Below are 27,885 nucleotides of genomic sequence, written 5' to 3' on the forward strand. Positions count from 1 at the left end.
CGGCGCTGCACGCAGGCACCGCCCCTCCCTTCACGTAGCAACCAGCGGGGTGAACCACAGCGCCCCAGCCAATAAATAGGCCTTCCCCCCCGACAGACTGCGGCACCAGCCAATGCGAGTGCAGATAGGCACGGAGGCGGGGCATTGCGAGAACCCAATCGAAAAATTCTCCGGCCCCGAGAGGGTGGGAGCGAGATGACGCTTCAGTCACAGACTGCGTGCTCTCCCTCCAATCAGAACGCCTTCCCTCATTGCTCTCTCCAGATTGGTTAGCAGATGGCAGGAGGGCCTTAGGACGCCGCTTCGCCCAATAGGAAGGTAGCACTGCGTGACAGGCGTTCAGATCAGCCAATTATTGCCGGCGCGATTTCCCCACCCCTCTCTCTTGCAAAATGGCGGCGACAGCTCCCGCTCCCGCTCCGGCTCCTCCCGCGGCCGCCCCGGCGCAGAGCCCGACGGCGGCGCCCGCCACGGCGGCGCCAAACGCTGCCCCCACCGCCGCGCCGCCCCCGCCCGCCGCCCCGGCACCGCCGACGACGACGGCCACGCCGCTGTCGGCCGCGCTCTCGGGCCCTTTCCCCGGCGGCCGCGTGGTGCGGTTGCACCCGGTCGTTCTCGCCTCCATCGTGGACAGCTTCGAGCGGCGCAACGAGGGCGCGGCGCGGGTCATCGGGACGCTGCTGGGTAAGAGCCGCCGTCCTCCCGTCCCGTCCCGTCCCGCCGCCAGCCTGGGGGCGAGCAGCCCGCCGCCCCCACCGGCGCCCCCCCTCCCCCTTAACCGCGCTGCCCTCCCGCAGGGACCGTGGACAAGCACTCGGTGGAGGTCACCAACTGCTTCTCCGTCCCGCACAACGAGTCCGAGGATGAGGTACGGAGCGGGGCTGGCGGGTCCCACGGGCGCGGGGAGGGGCGGCCCCTTCGCTCCCTCTGATGGCGGCGTTAGGGTTTGTGCCCGCGTCGCCCTCGGCGAAGGGCTAAGCGTCCTCCCTGTCACCGGCTGACTCGGCCCTGTCCCGTCCCTCAGGTGGCGGTCGATATGGAGTTTGCCAAAAACATGTACGAGTTGCACAAGAAGGTGTCTCCCAGCGAGATCATCTTGGGCTGGTAAGTTCTGCTTCCCGTAAGAAGATGCCAGCAGTTGTGGCGGTCCCTTGAACTGCTCAAAACTGGCAGTTCTCCTTGTCACGGGCTGGGAAGCAGAAGCGCTGATGCTCGTGACAATAAGATCTTGTTGCAGAGCCAGCTGTAAAGCTGCTGGAACTCATGATAGGAAGAGAATCGGAGAGCTGGAACGCCTCTCCTAGGAAGAGAGGCTGAGAGAGTTGGGGTTGTTCAGCTTGGAGGAGAAGGCTCTGGGGGAGACCTTAGAGCCCCTTCCAGTCCCTGAAGGGACTACAGGAGAGATGGGGAGGGACTCTTGATCAGGGAGTGGAGCCATAAGACATGGGGTAATGGTTTTAAACAAAGAGGGGAGATTTAGATGAGATATTGGGAAGAAATTCTTTCCTGTGAGGGTGGTGAGACACTGGAACAGGTTGCCCAGAGAAGCTGTGGCTGCCCCATCCCTGGTGGTGTTCAAGGCTAGGCTGGATGGGGCTTTGAGCAACCTGGTCTGGTGGGAGGTGTCCCTGCCCATGGCAGGGGGTTGGAACTGGATGATCTTTAAGGTCCCTTCCAACCCAAACCATTCTATGATGATTCTATGAGATGGTATTGGAGACTTACGGGGTTTTTGTTTCTCTCTAACAAAGGTATCGCAGAGGAGGGATGAATTAGAGAAGGCTTGCCCAGCTCTGTTAGAAGAACTTAACCACCCGTAATACAACCCGCACCAGGGAAGATAACTGGTTAGAAAGGAGGGAGAACACAAAAGAGTAGTTTCAAGTATCGAAGGCCTGAGGAGGAATCAGTGATACCAGCTTGAGCACGCAGTTCTCTGCTGAGAAAAGGTGGAAATACTTGTGTGTGGGATGTGAAGAAGGATCAGTGGGGTGTTACGGGAACAAAGCCCGTGTCCCAGTGTGTGGGCAGAGAGCTTTATTAGCCCTTTCATGCTTCTCTGATCCTACAAAACAGCTTAGTTCTGTTCCCATGGAGCAAACTTCCTCAGCAACCTTCTAATGGCACGGCAAAGTGCAGTTCTAATGACAGGAGTTTTCCTGTGCATGCAAGCAGCTAATTGCAGAGCAGCTAAAGGAGCCAGATTAACGAGTTACACCTCCTGCAGAGAGATGTTGGATTTGTAGAAGATCTACTTGGTTGGTCCAGGTTTCTTTGGCATGCTTTGACTTAAACAGACATAAAGAGTTGGTCCAGAACGTAGAAAGAACTGAATCTTGGGTGTCTCACGTTAAGGGCACTGACTCTTCATGGCTGGTACTGCAACATCAGCCCTGTGTGTGTTTTGGCCATGGGTGGGATTCCTACAATTCTAGGACATAAAACTACAAATTCGGTAGTTAAAACACTTGTGTTTAGTATAGTTCTGCAGCTCAGTGTTTGGAAACCAGTGTTTTAGGATACAAACCTTTTAAATACCAATGATACCAAACATCGGGCCCTGGAATGTTGGAAGAACGGCTTCTCAACCTGTGCTCTTTTGAAGGTACGCAACGGGTCATGACATCACAGAACACTCCGTCCTGATCCACGAGTATTACAGCCGAGAAGCACACAATCCAATCCATCTCACCGTGGACACCAGCCTCCAGAATTCACGCATGAGCATTAAAGCCTACGTCAGGTACTGTGTGAATTCCCGAGAGGGACAGCATCAGGGTAATGAGGAACGTAATGGGCTGTGGTGTCTCAGTTTGGACAATATCGTGCAGTAGCTAAAACACAGCGGGGAACCAGGGATCACTGATCATTGGAATATCTTGATCATCATATGTAAGTGGAAAGACCTAACCTTTCATAAGCTGGTACCTCATTGGGGTGGAGAATTGTGACTTAATTAACAATGCTCTGAACGTCTTTATGACGTTTCAGAGGATGTATATGGCTACCAGTAATGTCACTTAACTCCCAGCACGCTGTGACTGCTACGCTCCAGTCGCTGGGCTATACAAGTTGGAGGATTAGTGCAGTTAAAACATAATTGAAACAGCATCTTCTTGATCAGTGTTTCTTTCCCTTAATTGTTTCCATTTTTCTCAATTAATAATGGAGATTAAATATGGAGAAATGAAACTGTGCCACCTCACTGTTCTTCCCAGTACTGGCTGAAGAACTCTCCTCTTTGTAGTAGAAGTCAACTGCTTCTTGACTGTGCACCTTCAAAAAGGAAGCTGTTCCATGACATCTTTCTTAAAGCACAAATGAACTTAAATGAACTTCAAATACCTTGAATAATGGGAATAATAAAGGTGTTGAGAGTGCTTTGTACTTGATTTTTTGTGATATTTATGTTTCTTCCTTAAATGATTTCTCCAAGAGCATGGAGTATTTCAGGGTAGAAGAATGCTCTGTAAGCAAGAAGGAACTGTGGCTACAAAGATAGTATTTAGCTCTTCACGCTGACAAATGTCAGACTAGCTGGGAATATTCTTGGATGAAAATAAGCAATTAATAGTACGCCAGGATGGATTTCCTGCCCTCGGTCATCCATGGTCTTAATATTGCTGATTTTGGTGAAAATGAGTAACCTGCTCACGTTCGCACTCCAGTGCTAACAGAGACTGTTGAGATGGAAATCTATTACTTCCTCCCTTAAATATGTCTGTGCTGAAAGTGGTTTTTTGTTATTTTTTTTTCTAGTGCTCCAATGGGAGTCCCTGGTAAAACTATGGGCGTGATGTTCACACCTCTAACAGTGAAGTATGTTTATTACGATACAGAACGGATAGGAGGTGAATGTCTTCTTCCTATTTTGGCTATAACCATTGTTGTGACGTTGTTTAAATGCTTTTTTTATACTCTGGTAAAATTGCCATCCTACTGGGAATAAGCTGACTTGCTGAAGCTGTTGTAAAAATCTTCCAAAAATTAAGGATTTAAGGAGTTTTCTGTGGCAGCTGGGTGTTTCTTTTCATTTATCCTCCTTTTCCTTTCAGTGGATCTTATCATGAAGACCTGTTTTAGCCCTAATCGAGTGATTGGCTTGTCCAGTGACTTGCAGCAGGTGGGATCAGCGTCAGCCAGGATTCAGGATACCCTGAGTATGGTGCTGCAGTACGCAGAGGATGTACTGGTAAGGCCAGATTTTTATGAGCCAGCAGATAAGTTTGATGTAAGCTCGTGCATCTTACTTTTCTTCATAAAAATTCTCTTTCTGGGCCATAAACTTCCTGAATTTTACTCACGTTGAAGCTTATGTTTCTTATGCTTAGTCTGGCAAAGTGGCTGCTGACAACACTGTCGGGCGATTCCTGATGGATCTTATTAACCAGGTGCCAAAGATTACACCAGAGGACTTTGAGACAATGTTGAACAGCAATATCAATGTAAGTTCGTCATCTAATTTTTTCAGTGTATTGCCAGCAATTTTGAAAATTTGCCATAGACACAAATTTGTCTGGTCAAAACAACCTTAGCTTTTCATACAAACATGTCAATAGAAAATACAGCCCTTTCTTGTCAGTGATTTTATGTTTTAAAAGCTCAAGGTGGATAAAGGAGCTCACCATAATCTCACAAGCAACTGCAAATGAAAGAATAAGTTAAGAATAAGTACTTGAGAATTATGCAAGTGATCTGAAAGCCAGCACCGGTTCTTCTTTTAGAGTGACTGGACAATTTGAATTACCAAGCTTAAAGCAGTAGGGATTTCAAGGATAACTGGTGACTTGCCTGAGCTGAAGTTCTGTCACTTTGTGAAACACTGAGGACATGAACAAGTTTTTAGTGTGCTACCTTACTTCTCTAACAGATTTTTAGAAAGCGAAAGCTAAGTTTCTGAATGTGTTGTTCACCCACAGCCTGCGAGACCAGAACTAATTTTTAATTTTGCTGCTACCCTTTGACTCGCCTGGTTAACACGGGTGAACTCGGAGTTAAAATTTCACAAGCAGCATTTCATATTCTGGCAATACCAAAACCTTCTTCCTGCGAGGGAAGGATTCCTCAGGGTAGGACTTCCAGGACTAACAACAGTATTTCTAGTAGCTGATTGTAAACTGCTTTACAGGTGTTAAAAATTCAACTCCTAACAGGCTACCATCTTAGAATCATAGAATGGTTAGAGTTGGAAGGGACCTTAAAGATCATCTAGTTCCAACCCCCCTGCCATGGGCAGGGACACCTCCACTAGACTGGGTTGCTCAAAGCCCCATCCAGCCTGGCCTTGAACACTTCCAGGGATGGGGCATCCACAACTTCCCTGGGCAACCTGTTCCAGTGCTTCACCACCCTCACAGTAAAGAATTTCTACCTAATATCTAATCTAAATCTCCCTTCTTCCGATTTAAAACCATTACCCCTTGTCCTGTCACTACACTTCCTGACAAAGAGTCCATTTGTTAATATTTCTGACCACTGTGGGGTTTTTTTTCCCTTCTCAGGACCTACTGATGGTAACCTACTTGGCAAACCTCACACAGTCACAGATCGCTCTCAATGAAAAACTTCTGAGTTTATAAAGAACCTTCTGCCACCCTACACTTCAAAGAGCCCGAAGAATGAGCAGATACACTTTTCTATGGTGTTGCTACAAATTGCCTTGGACCGTAATTTAGTTCCCTACATGACTTGGTTTACATTTTTATTTCTGTTGCCCTGAAAAATCCCTATGTGGTTTGGGAAATGAATGGAAACGGCTGCAGTTTAGTTGAGCCCAGTATTTTAAAATGCAATACGTGAATCTTTTTGTCTCCTGGGTTTATCTACTTGTATAACAAAATACAGCTTTATTGTAAGAATGTATTTGAAATAAAAGTTCCATTGCAATGGCAAGAATGACATTTTTCTTTGCAGAAAAAACCCTATTCTCATTTATTGTATCCTGAATCAACTTTTGAAAGAAAACTAGAGTAGATGCAAGTCAACTCCCATTCTGCAGACTTCTTTGCAGGTGGTTTTTTTTTTCCCAACTGTTAAAGCACACTGAAACCACGGCTTCTTGTGTTGCCCATAATATGCTTTTCCATGGAAGACTGCAGAATGGTCACAGGTTTATTGGTGGTGCTGTGTATATGCCCTTCTTCAGCACGGCACTGACAAGAGTGTGAGACAGTGAATTTGGTTTACATTGTGGTATCGTTTCTGTGCATCCCTGATCCTTTATGAAAGGAAATCAAGGTCAATAGAATGAGCCCCTCATAAAGTGGGGGTTCAGAGAATTAAACTGGCAACTGAGTTTGTGGTTAAAAGACTTTAGAAGTCTTAGAATCATAGAATTGGCTAGGTTGGAAGGGACCTTTAAGATCATTGAGTCCAACCATCAACCTAACTGATAAAAACCATCACTAAACCGTATCTCTAAGCACCGCATCTACCCGTCCTTTAAATACCTCCAGGGATGGTGACTCCACCACTTCCCCGGGCAGCCCATTCCGAGGCTTAATAACCCTTTCAGGATAAAAATTTTTCTTAATACCCAATCTGAACCTCCCCTGGCGCAACTTGAGGCCATTTCCTCTTGTCCTATCGCCTGTTACCTGGGAGAAGAAACCGACCCCTGCCTCGCTACACCCTCCTTTCAGGGAGTTGTAGAGAGCGAGAAGGTCTCCCCTCAGCCTCCTTTCCTCCAGGCTGAACACCCCCAGCTCCCTCAGCCGCTCCTCATAAGACTTATTCTCCAGACCCCTCACCAGCTTTGTCGCCCGTCTCTGGACGGGCTGTCTGGAGAGCTCCTTCAGCTGTACTAAGGAAGTTTTGCCTAACAGAAGTGTCCCTCTTCTACAACATAACTACTCCCACCTAATTACTAATGACTATTTCTGATGTCTCACATCTGGTTTGGTAAATGAATCTGAAATGGTAGAGAAGCCTGCAAAACCAGTGTTCCCAAAATAATTTTTGTGCTAATTTGCCAGAAAAATCCAAGAATGGGACTCGGGTTACAAATCTGTAGATCCTGTACCTGTTGTTCCAATCTGGAGAATCCTCCGAGTGATTCAATGCTAAATTCTAATTGCAAGGGTAAGGTACATGAAAACTGAAGATATAGCAAAGATTCTCATCCCTTGGTATTTGTGAGCATCAAATAAGTGTTAAAACTTTTTTAAACTTTATATTCATAACTTTGGCCATTTAACTATTTCACAAATTTTCAAGTCAAGGTATTTTTTTAAAGTAAGCCTTGAAATAGGTGGAGGGAAAGAGCAAGCAGCAAAGCTGTATAAGCCTCAGTTACTGCAAAAAAGTTGCAAGGGGGTGGGGGGAAGCATAATAATATCTCCCTGATCTCCTCTGGAGTAAACTCTTGCCATTCCCTGTTAGGAAAACTGATAAAATGCAAGATATTAAATGCTCTACAAGTTTAATAGCTATGCTATCTAATAAGCGGCTGTGCACAGAACACCATCCATTCTGGCCCTTTTTACTGGTTCAACAGCACATTACGAACCTCACTTTGACTCTGGAATTTTGAATGCCTGATTTCAAATTTCGGTGACCGCTCTTACGAAGGACAATATTGCAAACACAAATGTAATGCATCATTTTGCTTAACTGTAAAGCCTGGGCTATATTATTACCTTGGAGGCATTCCTTCTCTGGAGTTTGAAAATCTAGACAGGAATTCCTAAAGGTACTTTATTCTAATTGTTCCACTTTACAGAAATCTACCTAAAAATTTGAATTTCAGTAGAAAATCTGGTGGGAAAAGCCTGGGATTCGAGAAACCACCAAGGATTTCAGGCATTAACTTGCTATTGATTTGTAAACCACAGATTTCTTGGATTTATTAAGGGACTTTTTCCTTTCCTTTTTTTTTTTGTTTGTTTAGGATGTGTTGCTCCAAATAACTTTGACAAAGTCTAGCTTTAAACGGTCGAGAGAGACAGTTCTCTGGGTATACTTCTACATACATTTTATATTATATTTAGTCATATTAGTGCCCTCACTAATATAATAAAAAACTTTTCTATCCTCTGTGACTTGTTCAGCCTTTTTCTTTTCTTGGATGGTTTCTCTGAATGAGTAGAACTTTACTGGACATTACTGTATTACATGTTTATTTCTGGCAATGTGCATTTTTTCCTGGTAAGTATTAGGCTTTGAAATACCCTGCTTAAATGCTCCTAGCGCTCAAGTATTTAATTGCTCAAATGATGATAAGGTCTTCTTTCTGTATCCTGGCTTAGTTGAGCTGATCGTGGCTTTTCACCTCAGCATGAAGTTCTTTACTCTTCCTCGATATACATAACAATATTCAGAACAGAGTTTACCGTTACAAGTGATTCTCTTGTTCCCTTTGGGTATCCTGTGTACTTAGAAAAGCTGGAGGAATGTATAAAACCAGTCCACCTTGGACCCTTCTCAGCCATGTAATCTCAGTCAGCCTCAACAAAGGAACGGAGCTTCAGCAAAGCATCTTCTGGCAGAACAAAGAGGCGATGAAACCTTGTGTTTTTACAGTGAGCACAGTGACCTCTGACGACCCGTGGTTTAATTAGCATGCAGCCATTACGCTTTGTTCTGACATCTGGTGTGGTAAGACACTGCTTGTTCGCATCACTTAGCAAAATCAGTATTTGCAGGATGAAGTATCTTTAACAGAAATGCCTTCTTAAAACTGCAGGAGGGAGCTGGTAACGCTCCAGTATGACAGTCTCAGCAGCAGAAAGAAGGTGGTGTACCACCATGGAGATTGCAGACACCTGATGGAAACCAGCTTCCCTGTGCCCTGTTGTGCTGCAAGGTTTGCAGATGACACTTAGATGATTCTTCAAGAGGTATTAGTGGGTAGGCAGTACCCAACGGTCAGGTTTCCTGCTACTGCTATAAGATATTTAGGATTGATGCTGCACATAACTTGTAGCGGTGACCAGGATTAGAATAAGATCTCAAAGGGAGTCCTTGCAGACTTGTGCTACTGGCAGTTTGCTGGTTAAGCTAAAAAGCAATTGAAATTTGACAATCTAAATTCATGTGACTGAAGAAAAGGGCTAACATCTGTGTGTTTCTCTGGCTAGGGAAAGAAGTTCATGCTGCAAATTTGGTGTGTTTAACAGACACTTCATGGTTGCTGTCTTCTCTGGTTCCCCACATCCACTAACTTCACCTTAGAAAGGGCTTCCTGAATCACAAATTCAGTTCTTTCCTGTCTTGACCAACCATATCTTAAGTTCTATTTCAAATATACTTAAATATAACTCCTTTGTCCTTACGAAAGTTACTTCATGCTCTTCCTGGTACTTATAGTCTGCTATAGGTAGCCATCATGCTGTAGCCTTCATTTGCTAAACATACTAAGCTTTATCTCCTTTCTTCTGACACACTGTCTATGCTTTGATCACTTACCTGCCCACTTTTAACTTAATTTCAGTCCTTCTTGAACTTGAGCTGGTAAAGACCACGCCCATATCAGCATATAGATCAATGAATATAAGAATACATTAATACTTTCCTGTTACAAACTCCTTGTTTGACTCTTGTGTCTATCACGTAGTGTGATTGAGCACCCCCATCTCTTGCCCCTGGTGGTGTTTGCAGCTGAACTCCAATTTGCGAAGAAAAATATTAATTCAAATGCATGACCTGGCACTATGACACATTTTAATTAAAAAAAAAAAACAAAAACAAACCTAGACCCACATATTTCTCCTGGCTTGGATTATTCTCAGTATTGGTGGCAGCAGGTATAATTAGCTTATTTCTCAGTTTTGACAGCAGGTATAATTAGCTTATTTCTTACTTTTGTGCCCTCCTCAGTTAAGAAAAAACTTGTACTTGATCCTAGACCAATTTAACAGAATTCTACAAATTTCCTTTTCAACACAGCCTTTGTTCTTTCTTACAAGTTGTTTATCCTTGCTCATGCTAATTCCTTTCTTTTGCAGTTTAACTGATTATGGGTTCTTGTCAAGCCTTCTGTGGACATCCAAGTGGCTTATACTGAATTCCTCATTTAGAACATACGTCGTGTCAAACTGACCCAGGATGTCCAGTGACTGATCTTTGAGAAACCATGTGTTTGGTTGTAAAGCCTTGGAAAGCGGAGGTGAAGGTAAGACTAATTGTTCTATATTGTTGAGAATAACAAACTTCTTATTCTACTATCTGCAATTTGATACTTTTTAAAAAAAAATCCTTGCTGCCAGAATTACAATCTCTTTTGCTGATTTTTTCCGTATACTCGGATGAAGGTCACTAAGTTTGCCTTGTTAGTTGCGTCATTTAAGTTTCTTAGCAGAATACGTAAGTCTGCTGCAGAGAGGAAATAGTGTTTTGGTGTGTGATTTTGTGAACCTGTGGACATATGCCATCTATTAGTAACTAATCCGAAAGGCATGGTTTTAATCCTAAGGATTAGAAAATTGATGGTTGTAAAACATTGGACATGCTGCTCTTCTAAGTAGTAGTCTAGCAGAACATCCTGCTGTTCTCCTTCTGGGCTTGGGGAAAGGGTGAAACTTCTATTTTTAGTGTGGTTCCACACAACAGACCTGGTGAGATCCTAGTGGCAACTCAGTTGTGAGGTTTGTGTGAAATCTCCATGTTTGGATTACCATGGGTGGAGCCCTACCCTGACTCACTGGGTAGTGACTCTCACTTGAGCAGCTCACCCAACCCATGGCTCCTCCTGCAGTGACCTGAACTTGCTCTGCTCCCCGTGCACATGAAAGGTTAACTCAGCAGCTAACTTGGACTATCTGCCTTTTAATTAACACAGTCACAAGGTAGTGTAACAGGAAAAGTATTTTTAGTATTTAATTTAGACTTGGATCACTGCAGTATCCTGTTGGTTTGTTACACTTTGACCTGTGGTTCAAAGCTGACCAGATCTTGTTGCTTATGTCAAACTATGGGAAAGTTGGGGGGTTTTTTATTTAACTGTATTGGCTGAAATAGAACATCAAAAGTAATGCTTCATATTAAAGTGAAAAATAATGTTCCAACCAGGATAGACAGCACAGGTCACTAAAGCATTGCTGCTTCTCTGTGTCACCAATAATCAATTACTCTGAAATAAATGTTTTGTTTTGGCTGTGTTGAATTAGTGTGAATATGTCGTTGAGAGCCAAGTCCCTCCAGATCAGAATTCTGTCCAGTACCATCTCTTAGCAGAATGTTACAAAAGAGAGGAGCAAGAGTTTGTCTCCCAGCTTCACTAAAGTTCAATTTTCTAATAGTGAGAAGTTACCTTGACTCTGCGTGGGGTTTTAGAAGCTTCCCTAAATGTGCTTTAGTAACATATTTACTTAGGTCTAGCTCTAGTAACAAGTCAAGGGATTTCCTTAAATACAGAGAGTGAAAATTGACAACAGTGGTTCCATTCTATGCTTTAAAAAATTCTTGTTATATAAACATGCAACACATTTAACTGACTCTTCAGACATACAGTTTCATTAAAATGTTTTCTCTTTTTCTTTTCCCACTTGTTTGTGAAAACAGATTCTTCCTTTCCTGAATAGCTCAAATCCAAACAGCCCAGTAAATGGAAGAGATAAAGAACTGCATATTTTATAAATGTACTTGGTTCCCATAGAAACAGGGATTTAAATATATACCTGTCCTGAAAGAAATGTGCTTAACAGAGGTGAAACAAAGTAGACATACACTGGGAGTGTCAGCTGAAGAATGCTGTGAGGATTAAATTTTTAAAGCTGCTCCTGATGCGTTCTGGGGGAAACAATGGAGAACAAGCCCAATTTTGCTGAAGATAGGTCATTTATTAGATTCTTTATGTGGCTTCAGGTGCTTTTCATTTGAAGCAGACAAGCATGGTAAATTATTACCCACTCATTTTCTGCTGCCTGCGCTTAATGCTGTTTTACAGGCAAACAGAACAGTGGCTGTTGTTTCATCTAGAGCTCAGTGCTGCACCAGGTTACAGGAAAAAATCGTTTGCATTTTAATGGTCTCTGAACTCCTAACTTGTTTATCATAAAAGAATAGTATGTTATTTTTAAAAATCTCAATTAACTGGTACATAATATCATAGGTGTATCCTTCATAAATTGTATCTTGCTGGTCAGAATCCCTTATGAATAATTAACCACCAAGTAAAAGGACTGTGCATATGTAGTGTCTGAGTATAATATGAATAAACATTACAATAAACAGAAACAAACCACTAAGTGCACTTCCCACACTGCATACAAATAGCTGCCATTAAGATTTCTTCTTACAGAAAGGTACGTAGTAGTCAGGACAATCTTACCTTTACCCCCTCTTGGGACCTAGACCCTGATCTTCAGTAACTACATGAAAAGGAGCAACTTCTCCAGCTTCGCTTGTGTCTTTTACACACTCTGCCTGTTACACATGGTTCTGGTGGCCAAGATGGCTTGGCTGACTACCTGCCAGCTACTGCAGGATGATCTCAAATCTTAAAGACTTATGTGTTACTAACAGACGCGACTCAGCTACATGCATTAGGGCACTGCAGTGGTGCTGTAGGGAGACTGCAGGGTGGACTTCTCCCTTCCTTTCCAAGAAGGTGGGTGCTCGGGGGCTCCCATGGGATGGTGGCTAAAGCCTCCCGTGGGATGGCCTGGCCTGGAGCTTCCCGTGATGAATGCTTCCCCTGACACAGCTCCAGGGAGGTCGCTCTGCCTTTCTGTGGTACTTGCGCCTCTGAACTTACCTCTCGGCCGTTTTGAAGGAGAACTGGCCATACTGCAGCTTTCCCTCAGCAAGGTGGGGCAAACCTGCACAGAGAGGAAAAGGGGTCCAGGGTCAGCTGGGCCATCACCACCGGGAGCCGCTGCCCGGCCCGCCTCGGCCCCTCTGGGACCCGGGCGCGGCGACCCTGCCCGCGGGGAGCGGGGCCCGTGGGCCGGGCCGGGGCGGGCTCGGTGCCGGGGGCGGGGCGGGTACCGGCCGGCCCCACAGCCTCCATTTTGCGGTGTTGCTGCGGGAGAGAGGCCGGAGGTTCCGCAAGTTTCCCCTCAGGTGAGGCAGCCGGGGGGGGGGCGGATGGGGGTGGGGACCGGCCGCCACTCGTGCGCGCCCCTCGCCTCGGAGCCCGGCCCCGCCGGTTCTCCTCACACACCGCCTCAGGGGAGTGGAGTGGAGGGGTGGGGAACTCGGCCCCAGCCCCGTCGCACTCTGTGGCTGGGGCCCAGGGCAGGGCTCCCGGAGCCGCGGCCGCCTGCCAGCTCGGGGCTCGGCGGGTGTCCGGCCGAGGGAGGCGGCGGCCCGCTCCAGAGCGCCGCACCCCCCCTGGCCGGCGGTCTGTCCTCCCGGTGGGGAGCGGGGACGAGGTCCCGGTCCCCTCGGGAGATGTAAGTAAAGTCGATACCTGCCTCCGCCCGTAGCCGGGGCTCGCCGCGATGCCCTGGGGCTGAGGGAGCGGGGAGAGAGCGGGGCGCTACATGACCGCCCTGCCCGCCGGGAGAGCCACCGCCCCTCTCCGTTTCGGGGCGGGCAGGGCGGGACGGTGGCGGTCCCACCGGGGTCCTTTAAAGGCTCCGGGGGCGGGTGTGGTGCTGGCGGGGGCGGCGGCCGCGGCTGGGGCTCAGGTGGGCGCGGGCGGTGGGGGGGGGCCGCGGGGGCCGGTCTGAGGGGAGGTTTCCCTCTTTCTACCCCTTACTCCTGCCCCGCGCGTCCCCTAACGTTACACCCTCAGACCAATATATACTTACCCCCTCCCCCCCCCAAAAAAAAGGATACCCCCCCGCCTCAGACTGCGGTTCCAGCCCGCCCCGGAGGAGCGGCGGGGGCTGCGGCCCGTGGCCGGCGCTGACTCACCCCCGGGCGGGCTGTGACAGCGCCCGGCCCCGCCTTGTGCCCCGGCCGGGAAAAACGGGGTGGAAATTAACATCCGATGGGCGAAACTGGTGCTTATTTGGGTTATAAAAGCAGTTACATCTCTGCCTCTGAGGACGGTGATGCGGAGGGGAGAGAGGCCATGCACTATGGCAGCGTCAGGCCGGTGTTTGCAAAGTACTTAATATTGTGTAAAGTGACTTAAATTTATCTCCTGGAAGACATACCTACACACTGAAAGCTGTTTCAGTAAATATTCCTGTCTGATCATAGGAGGTTTTGAAGAGACTCCTGTAATTAGTGTCAGAGGCAAGTCTGAATTCCCAATTTAGCATCGTGTCGATTGAGTTACGGAAGGCCTGAAGTAATTGAAGCAGTGCTCCTTATTTCACCCTTTTAATACTCTAAAACTATTTTTTTCCCCCAAATTAAAAAAAAAAAAAAAGATATTCAGCTAGAACAAGCAAATGCAAAGGTAACATTTTTATTTTGTTTTTGTAATTCAGAAGAATGACAAATAGGAATCGGGGTCCTGTTAAGAAGGGAATGATTAAATGAAATAACCACCATTCCCAGTACCTGGCCCAAAAGAACTCACATCACACATTGAATCCTAGAAAAGGAACTGATACAACAAAAGTAAGGAAAGTGTTAAACAATCTACTGGTGCGCTGTAAGTCACAGGTTTACACGGGTGGTTAATTCGCTAATCAAAAATACGACATAACTTTGATGACTTGTTTTCTTGAAAATGAGATGTTGGAAACTCGTGCCTCGAGAAGCTTTTTGCCAGAATGTGTTTGCTAGTAAATCAGAAACATAGCTGAAAACTTAAATTCACTCTAAATGAAGCATCTTACCAACAAGTCTAAAATTTGATAAATTTTAATATGGTTAGAAGATTGTTGGGTCCCATTTGTTGTACAACTTTTTACACCTGTTTAAACAGCTGACTTGCCATCACCAGCTGTGATTTTGCATCATGAAAAACACAAATTCTAAGTTGTACAGTGGAAATGATACAGTGCACCTCAACAAGTTTTACAGGGTGTACAATCCGGTCTTAATGGTGTAAGTTTAGTTGAATTACATGAAGCTGAAAAGCTGAAGAAGTTTTTGTTTGGTTGGTTTTTAATATTCAGTTTTGCTGACGCAATATTTTCATGTAAGCAGAAAGAGTGAAACTGAAATCGGAAGGAAGTGTCCCTGGTCATCTTGTTCCTGAAAGGAGTTACAATTAGCGTTACAGTCAGAAATACCAAAAGAAAGGTGCTATTGAAAGCCAAATTTAAAGCCCATTCAAGCAGCTGTCAGTAATAAATACTATACAGGTATGAGTTTAAGGTGTTTCTTCTTAGGCAAGTAAATAGCCATTAGCAGTGTCTATGATTAAAGCATAGATTTACAAAGACACCTCATGTTGTTCTTCCCCCTTTATTTATTTGGAAGTGATGATCCAAATGTATCAGTGTGCGACTGCGTCGCTGTGCTTCTCTGCAAGTTGCCTTGGGCTCTTATTTGAACTAACCTCAAAATTTTACTATTTTCCACATTGTCTCAGATGTTTAATTCTATGACCAGCTATTGTCTTCATGGTCCAACGCAGTAAGAATTCTGCTTTGAAATCCGTTTGTTCTGGCCAGTGAATACCTAGAAATGCGAATAATGATTTGCTGTATTGCATTCATTTTTATATTTCCTATGTCCTTCGATCTGTGCAGCTGGAGTGCGTACTGTCTTAGAAACATGCCGTGAGTAACTCCCAGGCAATCTGGCTGCTTGGCGTTAACATGATTTTTTTTTTCCTGACATTAAATGTTTCGTAACTTGGCTAATGGCCTAGAAACTCCCTGCCTAACTGGTTGGCAACACGGGGGATGATCTCTGTCCCGTTCTGTTCCTCAAGCCCCTCTATTAAAAACGGGGCTAAAATAAACAGTTAATTGGCAGGAAACAGAAATCTTCCACACAAATGAAGTAGGGGGGCAGCCCCCTCCTGCTGGCACCTCGATGTGTATCCTGTATTTCAGAGGTTATTTTGGAAGTTCAAGCCTCTTGGGATGCTTCAGTGTCTATCTGACCCTTAATATGAGTGATAGCTGATTACAAAGTTGAAGATGCTTCCCTTCTGAATCCTGCTTGCTATGGTCACGTGAATGAAAAAAAAAAGGAAAGGTTCTGTGGGTTAATAGCTGACAAGTACTCCTGAGCAATTCTAAACCTACTAAACATACTGTTCAAGTGATTGAACAGGTAATTAGCAAGCAAATAACTACTACAAACTCATATATAGTGTCTTGACTGTGAAAATACCTTCTTTTTTTCCCCAGAATGTCATACCCGGGTTATCCCCCTTCTGGCGGCTACCCTTCTTTCCCTGGTTATCCTGTAAGTATGGCTCCTGAATGTGTTGCATTCCTACTGTATTTATATTCTGCGCATGCCCCTTCTCTCTCTGCTCTCTGTATGTGTCTATAGTAGCTGTCAGCTCATATACAGTATTTTCTGGAGATTATGGTCTTTGGTTTTGTCTCTATATTCCCAAGGATGAGTTTACAGTTATAAGAATTCCAAGAAGGAAGTTTATTTTTTTTTAATGTTGCCTATTGTTACAGTTTGGTCTTGCTTTAGTTTATCTTCGTCTTGTGAGTTTGCTCTTTTTTTAATATAGCTAACTATCTCAGCAAATAATTTTTTTAAAGTATCAGTAGTTCTTACATTCATACGAGGGTCTTTACATACAGGGTGAGATGTAATCTCTGAACCAGTTTCTACCACAGTCTCTACCAAATATTCCACATACCCATATCCCAGGGTTTACAGAGATGCTGAACAAACTTCAGTGGCCGTTACCCTCAGGAAGAGCTTGGAACGCTTTACTCAAGTAGCCCAGCTTTCATACGACACCAAGTAAATATTTTTCTGAGGATAAAGGACACCGTATCTTGACTTTGCCCCCCTATCCTTCAGCCGTGGGACTTTGTTCCACCTTCAGCTCATGACTGAATGGACTAAAATGTCTAGTGGAAGGCTGGAATGTATCAGTTGTGGCTGGTACTGCAGTCTTTTTGATATGCCGGCATCGTTTTTCAAAGCTAGATGCAACTGTGTGCTTTAATTAGTACAGCACTGATCATACTGTGATTGTGGGAATTTTATATGGTCTGTGTTTATGTAGTACAGAACTAGACTTAAGCATGGAGCTGAGCCTGAATCCCACTAAGCTACTGAAAAGCTACACATACATGCAATATATACAAATACATGCATATAAATACATGCATATAAATACATACAATATCTTCTCCAATTGTTTTGCTTTACGATTTACCCTTACTCCCTCCGAAACACTTAAGGCAGTCAAACTAAAACATGTTAGAAGCCAGACTTTCCTAACTCCAGGATTTATTCCTCCTCTCCCCGCAAGGTTCTACTGAACCCTCATGACTGTAGCTGTAATTTATTTTTAACTACATCTGAAAATGTTTTTTTTTTCTTAGCTAGCATCTAAAATATAGCCAACTTCAATGGATTAATTTAAAAGACCCTTTAGATTCGATAGCAACAATTCTAGGTTTCCTAGTCTGATTGATGATGCCCAAAGTGATAACCAGTGCAAAAAACAATATGAAATTATTTTCTTCTGCAATAGTGATAGTTACCTGAGCAGGGCCTTTGAGGATCCTAATTTTGGATTTGTGAATCTAAATTCCATTAAAATCTTTTTGTTGAGCCTGGCAGAGAAAGGTTAGACTCTGCTGGGGGAGAGAATATTATATAGCCCAGGCCCAGTAAGCTGGGGGTAAAAATCTTGGGGCAACCAAACCCAAGGAGAACGTTTGAGGTAGATTTTACCGCTTTGCAGTTTATTTCTGGTTTCTGGGCTCAAGAATGAGTGTGTACTGTACGGAATGTGTGACCCGTATCTAGTCAATAAAGATGATTCTCAGCGAGTGAGTAATGAGTCTGTACATTATGCTTCATTATTAAGCTGATTTTAAATACCTGATTTTTAAGGTGAAATATATGACTTTTAACTTACAGAGTTTTTCCTTAGACATCCTGGTCATTCAAGTAAATATTTCTAATGTACGTTAATGCTAATAGCAACCTTTGTGGTATGACTCTAAGTCATATATGTAGCAAAACAAAGGCAAAGCAAAGCAAAATAAAGATGTTTGACTTGTTATTTAAAACCTGTAATAGATGTTCAGTCTGACTCAGTGGTCCAGATTTAGTTACTGAATGTCCACGCTTTATAACCTGGATTGCAAAGCAAATGGAAAAAAAAACGACATAACTATTGTAAGTTCTCACTGTGTAACATTTGAAAATGCTGGTTGTGGAAGAGAGGCAGAAGTTTCAAGGATACTAAGCTCTTAAAAGTCCTATAAAAACAGGTGAGCTTCTAATGATTCATAGAGAGCAAGCCTGGCTGAGCTTACCTCTTATGTGGGATAAAAGTAGCAGCTTTCCAGTAAAAGACCAGAGGTCCTTGGGCGTTGACAAGTGGAATGTGGCTCAGCAGTGCGTGTCCCCGAGGAGGAAGGCTAATGACATACCAGGCTGTAGCAAGAGCGAAGCCAGCGGGTCAAAGGAAATGATTATTCCTCTGTGCTTGGTGTTCACGAGGCCACACCTGGAATTCCGTATCTAGTTGTGGCCTCCCAGTACAACAGAGACACGGACAAACAAGACTCTGTCTCCAGGGAGGGCTGTTCCCCTGGAGAAGGCTGAGCAGAGATCTGTTCGGTCTTCTGCTACTTAAGAAGGAGTGATAGAGACACTGGAACCAGACTCTTGTGTAGTTACACAGTGTAGGGGCAGCTGGCAACAACCACAGGTTGTAATCGTAGTTTGATTTGAGGAAAACATTTTTCACCAAGAATGTAGTCAAACACTGGAACAGCCAGTACAACCCAGAGAGGCTGTGGATTCACTGTTCCTTGAAGGTACTGAAAACCTGGCAAGGTTCAATAGATGTGACCTCATCTAACTCTGAAGCAGGCTTTGAAGGTAGATGGACTCAGGGGCCCTCAAGAGGTGCCTTCCACCCTGCAGCACTCTCTGATCCTGTGTCAACATGGGAGACGCATCAGAAAACCCAACCAGGAGCCCCCGTCCAGGGTTCAGGAATTCTGCTGCTGCTGCTTCAAGTGCTGAATCTAATTATAGAATTTGCATTATTTTACACATGGACATTTTGATACCTTGAGAGTTTTTTTCTCTGATGTCCTGTTAGCAGGTGTACAGAGATGCCATTTTTATGTTTCAGCCGACAGGACAAGAGTCTGTCTATCCGCCAGCCGGTCAGTACTCCTATCCCGCTGTTCCTCCGGGAGGATACCCCCCGGGAGGAGCAGGGACCTATCCTGCAGCTCCACCCAGCGCTGGATATCCAGGGGCAGCAGGATACCCTGCCCCGGGGGGATACCCTGCCCCAGGGGGCTACGCCGGAGCTCCCCAGGCTGGAGGAATGCCACCTTATCCAGGAGGTAAGATCCTTTGTTAGAGTAAAATCACCTCGGGAGCGATTTCTGGTGGAACCGTTCCCTGTGCTTGGCAGAAGCAGTAAATAAAGGCCACTTTGTTCAGTGAATCTAGCAGGAAATACCTGCATGCTAATGGCAGGGCTGTGATGGTTTTGGGCCACTGCACAAACAGAGAAATTAGTCTCTTGCACAGAGAAACAAAACATTAAGCCTTTCTTAATGCTAAAGCCTTTCTTCTTCTCCTAGCTCCTACAGGCCCTGGGTTTGGTGTGCCTCCCGCTGGCCCTGCCTTCGGTGGCTACCCACAGCCTCCTGCCCAAAGCTACGCTGGAGGTGGACCAGCACAAATTCCAGGTATGTCATAGCTAAGAAACTTTTAAGCATCCAAGGTTAAACCAAGAGATAGGTAGTGAGATCCATCTCTGCAGGTGCTACATCCAAAAGGGATGGCTGTCACTGATTAATGGTCATGGTTTAGGTGCTTCTCCTTCTTCAAACTGCGATTTTCTCATGAGAACCATGAAATCTGGAGTCCGCATTCAATGAGTAGCTGTTCCGTTATCCCATTTCAGATGCATTTTTCAGCTCTGTGTGTTCACAGCGGTCCCTGGCCATAGTGGGGGAAGTGGAAAGGGGAATGCACACAATTGCTTAAAAACGGTGCAGTGTTTTTAATGCTTTGAGTGGTCAGTTGCCATCAAAACAATTTTTGTGCTGAAATGCGTCGCTTGTCTTCGCAAGAAATTCAGAACAGAGAAACCTTCTTGTTTTTTAAATGATTGCTTTCTTAACTCTAATAATGAAGCTGCTGTTAAAACGGTAACAACTGTACATATGTATTATGGATAAAAATAAAATTCCAGTACAAAAAAATGTAGTTGTAGCTTTTGTGTTCACACCACTTTTGATCACAAAATGAGACTCCTTCGATTCTTTTTGCACCAATGAATTCTTAATATTTATCCTTTATATGCTAGACATTTTAAGTTTATAATATGACTTTAAAAGAGAGCACAGGACATACATTCTTCATTTGCATGGGCTATCTTGGCTTTTGCCAAAGATAGCAGTATTTAATAAGGAGAGATCCTTCCAGTTCCCACAGCACCAGTAAATTTAGTATTTTTAGAATTGCCTTGTTAGTGTATGCACCAGAACGTGTCTGTGATTGCTTCTTCCCATCAGTCCCAAGGGAAAGCAGTTCAGTTACTGATCACGATAGGCATCATTACTTAGGAAACAGGTTTTGTGCAGTGGTAGGTCTGTAAATGGCTTTATTTTCAAATTAGATAGCATTTACATAATAAGAGGAGACCTAATCAATTCCTTTTATCTTGTTCTTTAATTTATTTTCAGTAGGATATCCTGGTGGACAAGCACCATCACCAATGCCCGGTCCGGTATGTGTTGTATCCTCTTCTATAATCAATCTATTGTGGCTTCTGTAGTTCTAATGTTTTTACAACTGCTTTTGAACAATTTGCAGTGTGTTCTGTATCAGGAGTTTCCGGCTCTACTCAGAGCACAACCAGAACAAAATCACAACCCTGTCTCTGTGTTATACTCACTCATCAAGTAGATCTTCATCCGTACACTTGGGGAAAAGCATCGCTTTGGCACCGGTGGCTGAAGTACTGATTCCAAAGTTGTGATTTTAATTTGAATTTGTGTTATGCAGCATAGCTAGTTACACTAGACTCTTATTTTCAGCCTGCAGCAATGGTTCAGTGTACCCAGGGCACAATTCGAGCTGCTCCAAACTTTGATGCCGGAAGGGATGCAGAAATTCTACGCAAAGCTATGAAGGGGTTTGGTAAGAAAGCCATAGAAGCTTAACATTTCTATCGAGCTAACTGCTTAATGGCATTTTGTCCTTTCCTTCAACTTTTATTTAACCATACATTTTTCCTCCCCAAGCTTTTCAAAAGTCACACTTTCAAAATGGGCAATTTAGTAGATGAAGTTACGTAGAAAATTTGATAGACTTAAATGGCAGTCATTTATTATGTAACTGTGCCCAAACACAAGATTATAAAACACGTAGCCTCGGAGGGATTATTACGAGTTCTTACATGAAATTGCCCTTCTGTTTCCAAGGAACTGATGAGCAGGCTATCATCGATGTCGTTGCCAACCGCTCCAATGATCAAAGGCAAAAAATCAAGGCAGCTTTCAAGACTATGTATGGCAAGGTATGTTCCCCAGTTCCGTGAATCAGTAAACAAAACCAAACTTCCAGCCGCTGCGTTCACTGCCCGATTGCATTTTAGTCCTGGGGAGCAGTTGGGGCATTTTTAAAATGCGCTTCTTCTGGTTGTTTTCCATGTGTACGGGGGAGAATCTGATATTTAACACGGTCTTGTCCTGATACCTGGCAGAAGCAGGGGTGGGGGAAGGTTGGGGGCTGGCTCTGTCCCTGACGAAACAAGAAGCTTCTCTGCTTTTACAGTGCTTGATAGATAGAAAATAGTCAAGCTTAAACTGTCCTTGTGTTAGTGTCTGAAACTACCGAGTGTTTTATGCACACAAACCAGCACTGAAATCTGCTTTTTCATAAGCAACAAACTGAGAAACCGTTTGAGGCTTGGTTAGTCAATAAAAGGCCAAGATAATTTAATTTCTTCCCTCTGTCATTTTTACAACTTACAGTGAAATTTTATAGTTGTGGCATTTTTCAGGACCTGCCTAGGTCCTAATTAGCGAGGAGATAATGGAGAAGAGCTGAGCTGTCAAAGTTTCGAACAGAGGGAAGTTCTTTATAAGAAATAAACTAAAGCTTTATAGGAAAAACAGCACAAAGGTAGAAAGCAGTCACAAAAGTAAGTTCTAGTTTGATCTTTTCTTCAGTATATCATCTCTATGGCTAACACTTTCCAAAGCCCTTTTTGTGTTTACAATTGAACAGGATTTAATTAAAGATCTGAAGTCTGAGTTAAGTGGAAATGTGGAAGAATTGATTCTAGCGCTCTTCATGCCAAGCACCTACTATGACGCCTGGAGTTTACGTCACGCAATGAAGGTAACGGTTTTCCCGTCTAAGAAAAGCGAATCCCTGACCCCTGCATCACTGACAAATCCTGTAGTGGCAAACAAATTTCGGGACTGCAGGGCTTAAAACTCTTTGCTGCTGCGTCCCCCGGTTGCAGGCAGTTCCTGCAGGATTAGCCAGTTCCGAGCAGCCGTCCATCCAGCAGAGGACAAAACGCTGCAGGACAGAACTTCGCTCTCTGCCACTCGCTCGTAATTTTTGCTAGAACCTAGAAAGGGCCAGGGTATGTTTAAACTGTAACCACTGTTTAAGCTGGAGGTACGTACCTCTCCTTACTGGGACAAACCATTGCTACTGAAACGTATTTTTTTATTATCCCAGTTTTTTTTCCAAAAGGACAACAATAAAAAAATTATTTTTTAAGGTCAGATGATGCACGTATCTGTACAAGTATTAAGACTGCACTAGAGATTAGGTGAGATAGTTGGTTTAAACTTTTAACTCAGGTAAACTGGTAAGTCCAGTTTACCAGCAGCTGATACTGGAAACAAGTAACTTAACCCATGTATGAATGCAGACCTTCTAGAGAATGTGGAGCTTAAATGAATACCTGGCTTTAGTGGAGGCAGCAGCCACTCTTGACCATTTAAAAAAATTTATAATACAACATGACCTAGAAGCCTCATATGGATCCACTCCTGTCTAATCCTTGCCTGGATAGAGATGACCATACCAGTAAGATCTCATTGTACACACACCTCACACTTAATTTTTATTCTGAGGGGAGGGAGACATCTATAAAAAGTTCCCGCTGGTGCTCCACGGTGAGGAAGTGGCTACATTTGGAATAGGGAACAGGCTTGTACACGGACCAAAACAGAATTTACATGCATTATCTTTGGCTTTAATGATAATCATAAGGCTCTGCCTTCCTCTAGTATGTTTCCAGATTAAGGCTGACAAAGAATTTCCTTCCTAAACCATTTTTCAGTTAACTCTGGCTGATGTCACTGTTGTGGATGTATAGTTTTGGGGTGTTTTTTGTTTTGAACCAGTGCAGAATTGAATGAGGAAGCCTCATGCCAGTTTCAGTATGCAGAACACTTGGTGCTTTCACACTGCTGTTCTTACAATGTAGACTGTATTAGGTTTTGCAATAACAGACGACTGCTTAATTTCACAGCTGAAGAAAACGGAATAGGTGGTGCTGTGTAGTGACGGCCTCTTTTCCTCTGCCTACAGGGAGCGGGCACGCAGGAGAGGGTGCTGATTGAGATCCTCTGCACGAGGACAAACCAGGAAATACAAGAAATAGTGAAGTGCTATAAATCAGAATTTGGAAGGGACATCGAACAAGACATCAGAGCAGACACTTCAGGACACTTTGAACGATTACTTATATCTATGTGCCAAGTGAGCTTTAATTTTATTTTTTTTGGTAAGATAATGGTGTACAGTCTGGCTTTGATGCACGCAGTCATAATGGCTCCATAAATAAGTTGCCTGTATATGATTAGCAAGAGCCAGGTTTTTAAGAAATTAGCCCCGTTTGTTCCTTGGTGACAAGATGTAACACTTCACTCCCTCCTCAAGGAAGAGATACTTCCTAACTACAAATCTATGATGAATTGTGTGACCTAATGTAGCACCCTGTATTCATCTCAGAGAATGTGTGTGTTAAGCACCTTATTGTGCAGATGGGATCAAGTGGTACCACAAAGCGGTGCTCCACACTGCTGCTAAAGCAAATGCTTTTTAACATATGTTAACAAAATAATTTGGGTGAATCTGGTAGAAGAACCTTTGTGGTACGTAGAATACCTGTGAGAGTCCCTACCACAGGGCAAAACTTACCTCCCAACCTACACCATAACCCCCTTCATACCATCAGAATTAGGGAGGTGCTACTGCTGAACTCGGGCGAGCCCTGGAGCTTGTCTATCTCGTATCCTTTCCTAGGGCTCTTTGCATTGGAACAAAACTTGCTGTTATCCACGTTTAGGAAAAAATACGTACTAATGCAGCTTCCCACATTGCTCTGATCAATCTGCCTCCTTGCTGTTAGAGTTTCTATGATGCTTCTCTATCTCGTTTGCCTCTACCCTTGGGAGAGCTCAGCTATGAACAAGGTATTTGGATTAAGAAGTCAAAATCCCCAAGAAAGCAAACCTTGAGAAGCTCATGCTGCTAATTTTTATTTTGATAAATCCAGTACTTTACAGTAATTGACAACCACATAATTTAAATATTATATTAACCACTATAGATACAACAGTATTGGAGGGCACGTACTCAGCCAGTATATTTGCCAGTATCCATCCATGCACTGGGCAGCAAAGGAAAACCAAAATCAAAGCACATAAAATGTCATGTAAGCCCTACTGACATACTACAACTATATTAAGTGCTTTCTGGAGACATTCTTACTTGAAATTAGCAAATTCTAAATAAAATGTAAGGCCTGAGATATTTCAGGTGTGCATATTCAGTAAGATAATTCATTAGTTCGTTTGGGAAGATTCTTTGCAACTTGAAGCCTAGAAAAAAAAAACAGATTAAGAGAAAGCTTATGTTATTAAGTAGAACAGAGAATTAAGTCCAGTACTTGGATGAGATGGTGCGTGGGATGAAATTATCTGAGTCAGTGTATCTACAGTTCAAGGTGTGCCCTATGGATTGGGTCCTGGGCCACTTGTGTATTTGTTGCCTGTAGGAAATATTAAACCAAAGAGCCGTTTTAAAGCAATGTAACGTATGTCACACTGCTATTACTCTTTCTGTCCCAAGCTTTGAAGACTCGTGCTTGGGGTCCGCGCTGCAAGCAGTTAAAGCAAAGCCTTCTCTGTGCAATTTCACCTGATGTCTGTTGTCTTTGCTTTTAGGGGAATCGGGATGAGAATCAAACGGTGGATTATCAAAAAGCTCAAGAAGACGCTCAGCGTCTCTACCAAGCAGGTGAAGGAAAACTCGGGACCGATGAATCTTGTTTTAATATGGTTCTGGCAACCAGAAGTTTTCCCCAGCTGAAAGCAACGGTTGAGGCCTACTCCAGGGTAGGAGGAGTTCCTCACTAACTTCAAATGAGCTTGGTCAGTGTATTTTAAATTAAAGTTCCAGTTTTTACTGCACTTCGTAACCCACATGTTAATTTCCTTTATTTGTAGATTGCTAATCGTGATTTATTAAGCAGCATCGACCGAGAATTTTCTGGAAACGTGGAACGTGGTTTGAAGGCTATCTGTAAGTGATATGTTCTTCCCTCCCCTTATCCCTTGGGAATTAAACCTTGTAAACGTAATTAAAGACGACTCCAATTCAGCACTGGCCATATGGCAAATGCACATGCAGTCTGCTAGCACAAAAGTAACTTCAATTATTCAAATTACTCACTTTACACTTAATTGGAGACAATAAGCATCCACCATGAAAAAGTCAGTTTGAAAGAAGAAAAAGCTACAGAGGAGCCACTCGTCCCTTCCCTGGGAAAGGGGTCACTGCTCTGTGGTCGTAGGGGTATTTTTCAGAGCTCTGGAGAACAACGCGATACCAGGGTAACAGAACCATGACTGGTTGTGTGGCACAGACACCTGAACCACCTCCACACACATCTCACAACCAACAGGAACCTGCTTCAGCCACAGTTCCCTCTCCGACCCCTCTTCCCCACCACCACCTGCCCCCAGAAAGCTCAGCATTTGTAAGGAATACTCCAGCAAAACAGACCACCTGTTTTGAATTCACTTTTTCCTGCTGATCTGTGATAGTAAAGCAGTTCAAATTCAGCACAATCTGCTGATAGTGAGAATCAGTGTGATTTAATGGTAAATCTGCATGGGACACCGCTCCTGCTGGTGCTTACCAAAATGACAGCATTTCTGTAGCTATAATGGATAAGCAAAAACTTCCCAGATTATATTCTGCTCAAGAGTTTTATGGGAAGAAATCGGCTCTGAGAATCATAGAATTGTTTAGGTTGGAAGGGACCTTTCAAGATCATCGAGTCCAACCATTAACCTAACACTGACAAAAACCATCACTAAACCGTGTCCCTCAGCACCACGGCCTTTTAAATACCTCCAGGGATGGTGACTCCACCGCTTCCCTGGGCAGCCTCTTCCAATGCTTGATAACCCTTTCAGCGTAAATTTTTTTCCTAATATCCAATCTAATCGTGTAGAAGAACAAAGGGTCTCTGAGAGTGAACAATCTCACTGAAACAAGATGCGTTCTGTAAGTACCGGAGTGAGAGCTTTTTACAGTTGTACTTTCCTTAGTGAGATTCTAACAATGGAACGTGAGTAAAACCCCTCGTATCCCGGCACCAGCTCTCCAAGGAGAACAACTGGTTTTAAGTTACCTATTTGAGAATTGAGGTTTCAGCCAGCTTTGAGAAGCACTTCCAGAGAAGTGAACTGCTAAGAACCGTTAAGTTTTCCTTTGAAGGAATAACTCGTTTGGTCAGCTTGAAAATAAGCTTAGCTCTATAAAGCAGTTCCTGGATCTCCAGCAGTACCTACCTCTAGGTGTCTACAGCAAAAATCCCGACTTGATCCTGCCAGGTATCACGATACAGCCTACGATACCGGAACTAACCCAAAAAACCTATTTTATTGCAGTGCAATGTGCTTTAAATCGCCCAGCCTTTTTTGCGGAAAGACTTTATTATTCTATGAAAGGAGCTGGCACAGACGATTCTACCCTCATCAGAATTATAGTCACTCGCAGCGAGGTAAGAAACCTTTTCCTCCGTAAACGCCGCACGGAGCAGAAATCTCTCTGCCCTCACCAGCCTTTCACTTAGTCCTTCCCTCACAGCTGTAGAAATCGTGTATTTTGAGGGAGTTTTTATGGAGTTGGCACGTGCTCGCTGGGCCGTGCGGGAGAAGACGTGGGGTGACTCTCTAGGACTTAAAAATCCCACGCTCTGTTTAAGTTTTGTGCTTTTTGTTTTTTTGTTTCTTTGCACAGATCGACCTTGTGCAAATTAAACAGATGTTCACACAAATGTATCAGAAGACTTTGGCTACGATGATAGCGAGTGACACCAGCGGTGATTACAGGCGTTTGCTGCTGGCAATTGTTGGTCAGTAGAAGAGGATTATCTGGGTTTTTTTGTTTTCTTTTTTAAAACAAACTAAAGGACATGTAACATGTAACATGCTTTCTGCAGACACCGACTATCCTCGTGTGTAAAAGAATAATTTTAAACTTTGTATAATCAAATAATTACTTCTTGATCATTCCATAAGCTTGTTGCACTTAAATCGCCTTAATTTACAGCACATAATATTCTTTATTGTATAATAAAAGATATATATCTTATCTCTTAGCCCCTAAGCCTTGGTCCTTTTGACCCGGACAAAGCCCCCTCCCCTCTGCCAGATCCTGCAGGTTTGACCTGTTTGTCTGAGCTGAATCTCCAGCGCTCAACAACCCTATGGCATCACCTGAGTGTAACTGCTGAGCTCACTGGGGGTGACCCAAAAAGCCCCAGGCTGTGATGGAAAGCATATTTCACACCCCCCCTTTAATGTCTCTCCATTGTAACGTCCGAAAACATGCACGTGCTCAGTTTAAGTCACGTTA

The 27,885-nt window shown here is 43.9% G+C and overlaps 2 protein-coding genes across 5 annotated transcripts; both read left to right on the forward strand.

Moving 5' to 3' along the window:
• Positions 1-388: 388 nt before the first annotated feature.
• On the forward strand, positions 389-8,034 carry EIF3F (eukaryotic translation initiation factor 3 subunit F). Its single transcript, XM_074154708.1, has 8 exons — positions 389-684; positions 798-868; positions 1,025-1,104; positions 2,606-2,743; positions 3,760-3,851; positions 4,056-4,192; positions 4,332-4,445; positions 5,502-8,034. Exons 1-8 carry the CDS (start codon positions 393-395, stop codon positions 5,577-5,579), a joined length of 1,002 nt encoding a protein of 333 aa, XP_074010809.1. The 5' UTR covers positions 389-392; the 3' UTR covers positions 5,580-8,034.
• A 5,159-nt stretch (positions 8,035-13,193) lies between these two features.
• On the forward strand, positions 13,194-27,626 carry ANXA7 (annexin A7). Of its 4 annotated transcripts, XM_074155339.1 has the most exons (13): positions 13,194-13,334; positions 16,149-16,206; positions 19,094-19,313; positions 19,557-19,664; positions 20,667-20,710; positions 21,021-21,123; positions 21,408-21,502; positions 22,216-22,329; positions 23,542-23,712; positions 25,182-25,352; positions 25,464-25,539; positions 26,916-27,028; positions 27,268-27,626. In XM_074155339.1, exons 2-13 carry the CDS (start codon positions 16,150-16,152, stop codon positions 27,388-27,390), a joined length of 1,395 nt encoding a protein of 464 aa, XP_074011440.1. In that variant the 5' UTR covers positions 13,194-13,334; position 16,149; the 3' UTR covers positions 27,391-27,626. The 4 variants fall into 4 exon arrangements, with proteins under 4 accessions (XP_074011440.1, XP_074011439.1, XP_074011441.1 ...); XM_074155338.1 differs by lacking the exon at positions 13,194-13,334 and having other exon boundaries at positions 16,150-16,206; positions 20,994-21,123; XM_074155340.1 differs by lacking the exon at positions 13,194-13,334 and having other exon boundaries at positions 16,150-16,206; positions 19,566-19,664.
• The last annotated feature ends 259 nt before the right edge of the window (positions 27,627-27,885 follow it).

This window comes from Numenius arquata, chromosome 10 (genome assembly GCF_964106895.1).
Source record: "Numenius arquata chromosome 10, bNumArq3.hap1.1, whole genome shotgun sequence".
NCBI classification, from domain to species: domain Eukaryota; kingdom Metazoa; phylum Chordata; class Aves; order Charadriiformes; family Scolopacidae; genus Numenius; species Numenius arquata.

Excerpts from the sequence above, each read along its gene's own strand:
- EIF3F (XM_074154708.1), top strand. The coding sequence starts at position 393 with ATGGCGGCGACAGCTCCCGCTCCCGCTCCGGCTCCTCCCGCGGCCGCC. Across the intron at positions 869-1,024 it reads ACAACGAGTCCGAGGATGAG|GTGGCGGTCGATATGGAGTT; the intron begins GTACGGAGCGGG and ends CCCGTCCCTCAG. Across the intron at positions 3,852-4,055 it reads CGATACAGAACGGATAGGAG|TGGATCTTATCATGAAGACC; the intron begins GTGAATGTCTTC and ends TTTTCCTTTCAG.
- ANXA7 (XM_074155338.1), top strand. The coding sequence starts at position 16,150 with ATGTCATACCCGGGTTATCCCCCTTCTGGCGGCTACCCTTCTTTCCCT. Across the intron at positions 21,124-21,407 it reads CAAAGCTATGAAGGGGTTTG|GAACTGATGAGCAGGCTATC; the intron begins GTAAGAAAGCCA and ends TCTGTTTCCAAG. Across the intron at positions 21,503-22,215 it reads TCAAGACTATGTATGGCAAG|GATTTAATTAAAGATCTGAA; the intron begins GTATGTTCCCCA and ends ACAATTGAACAG.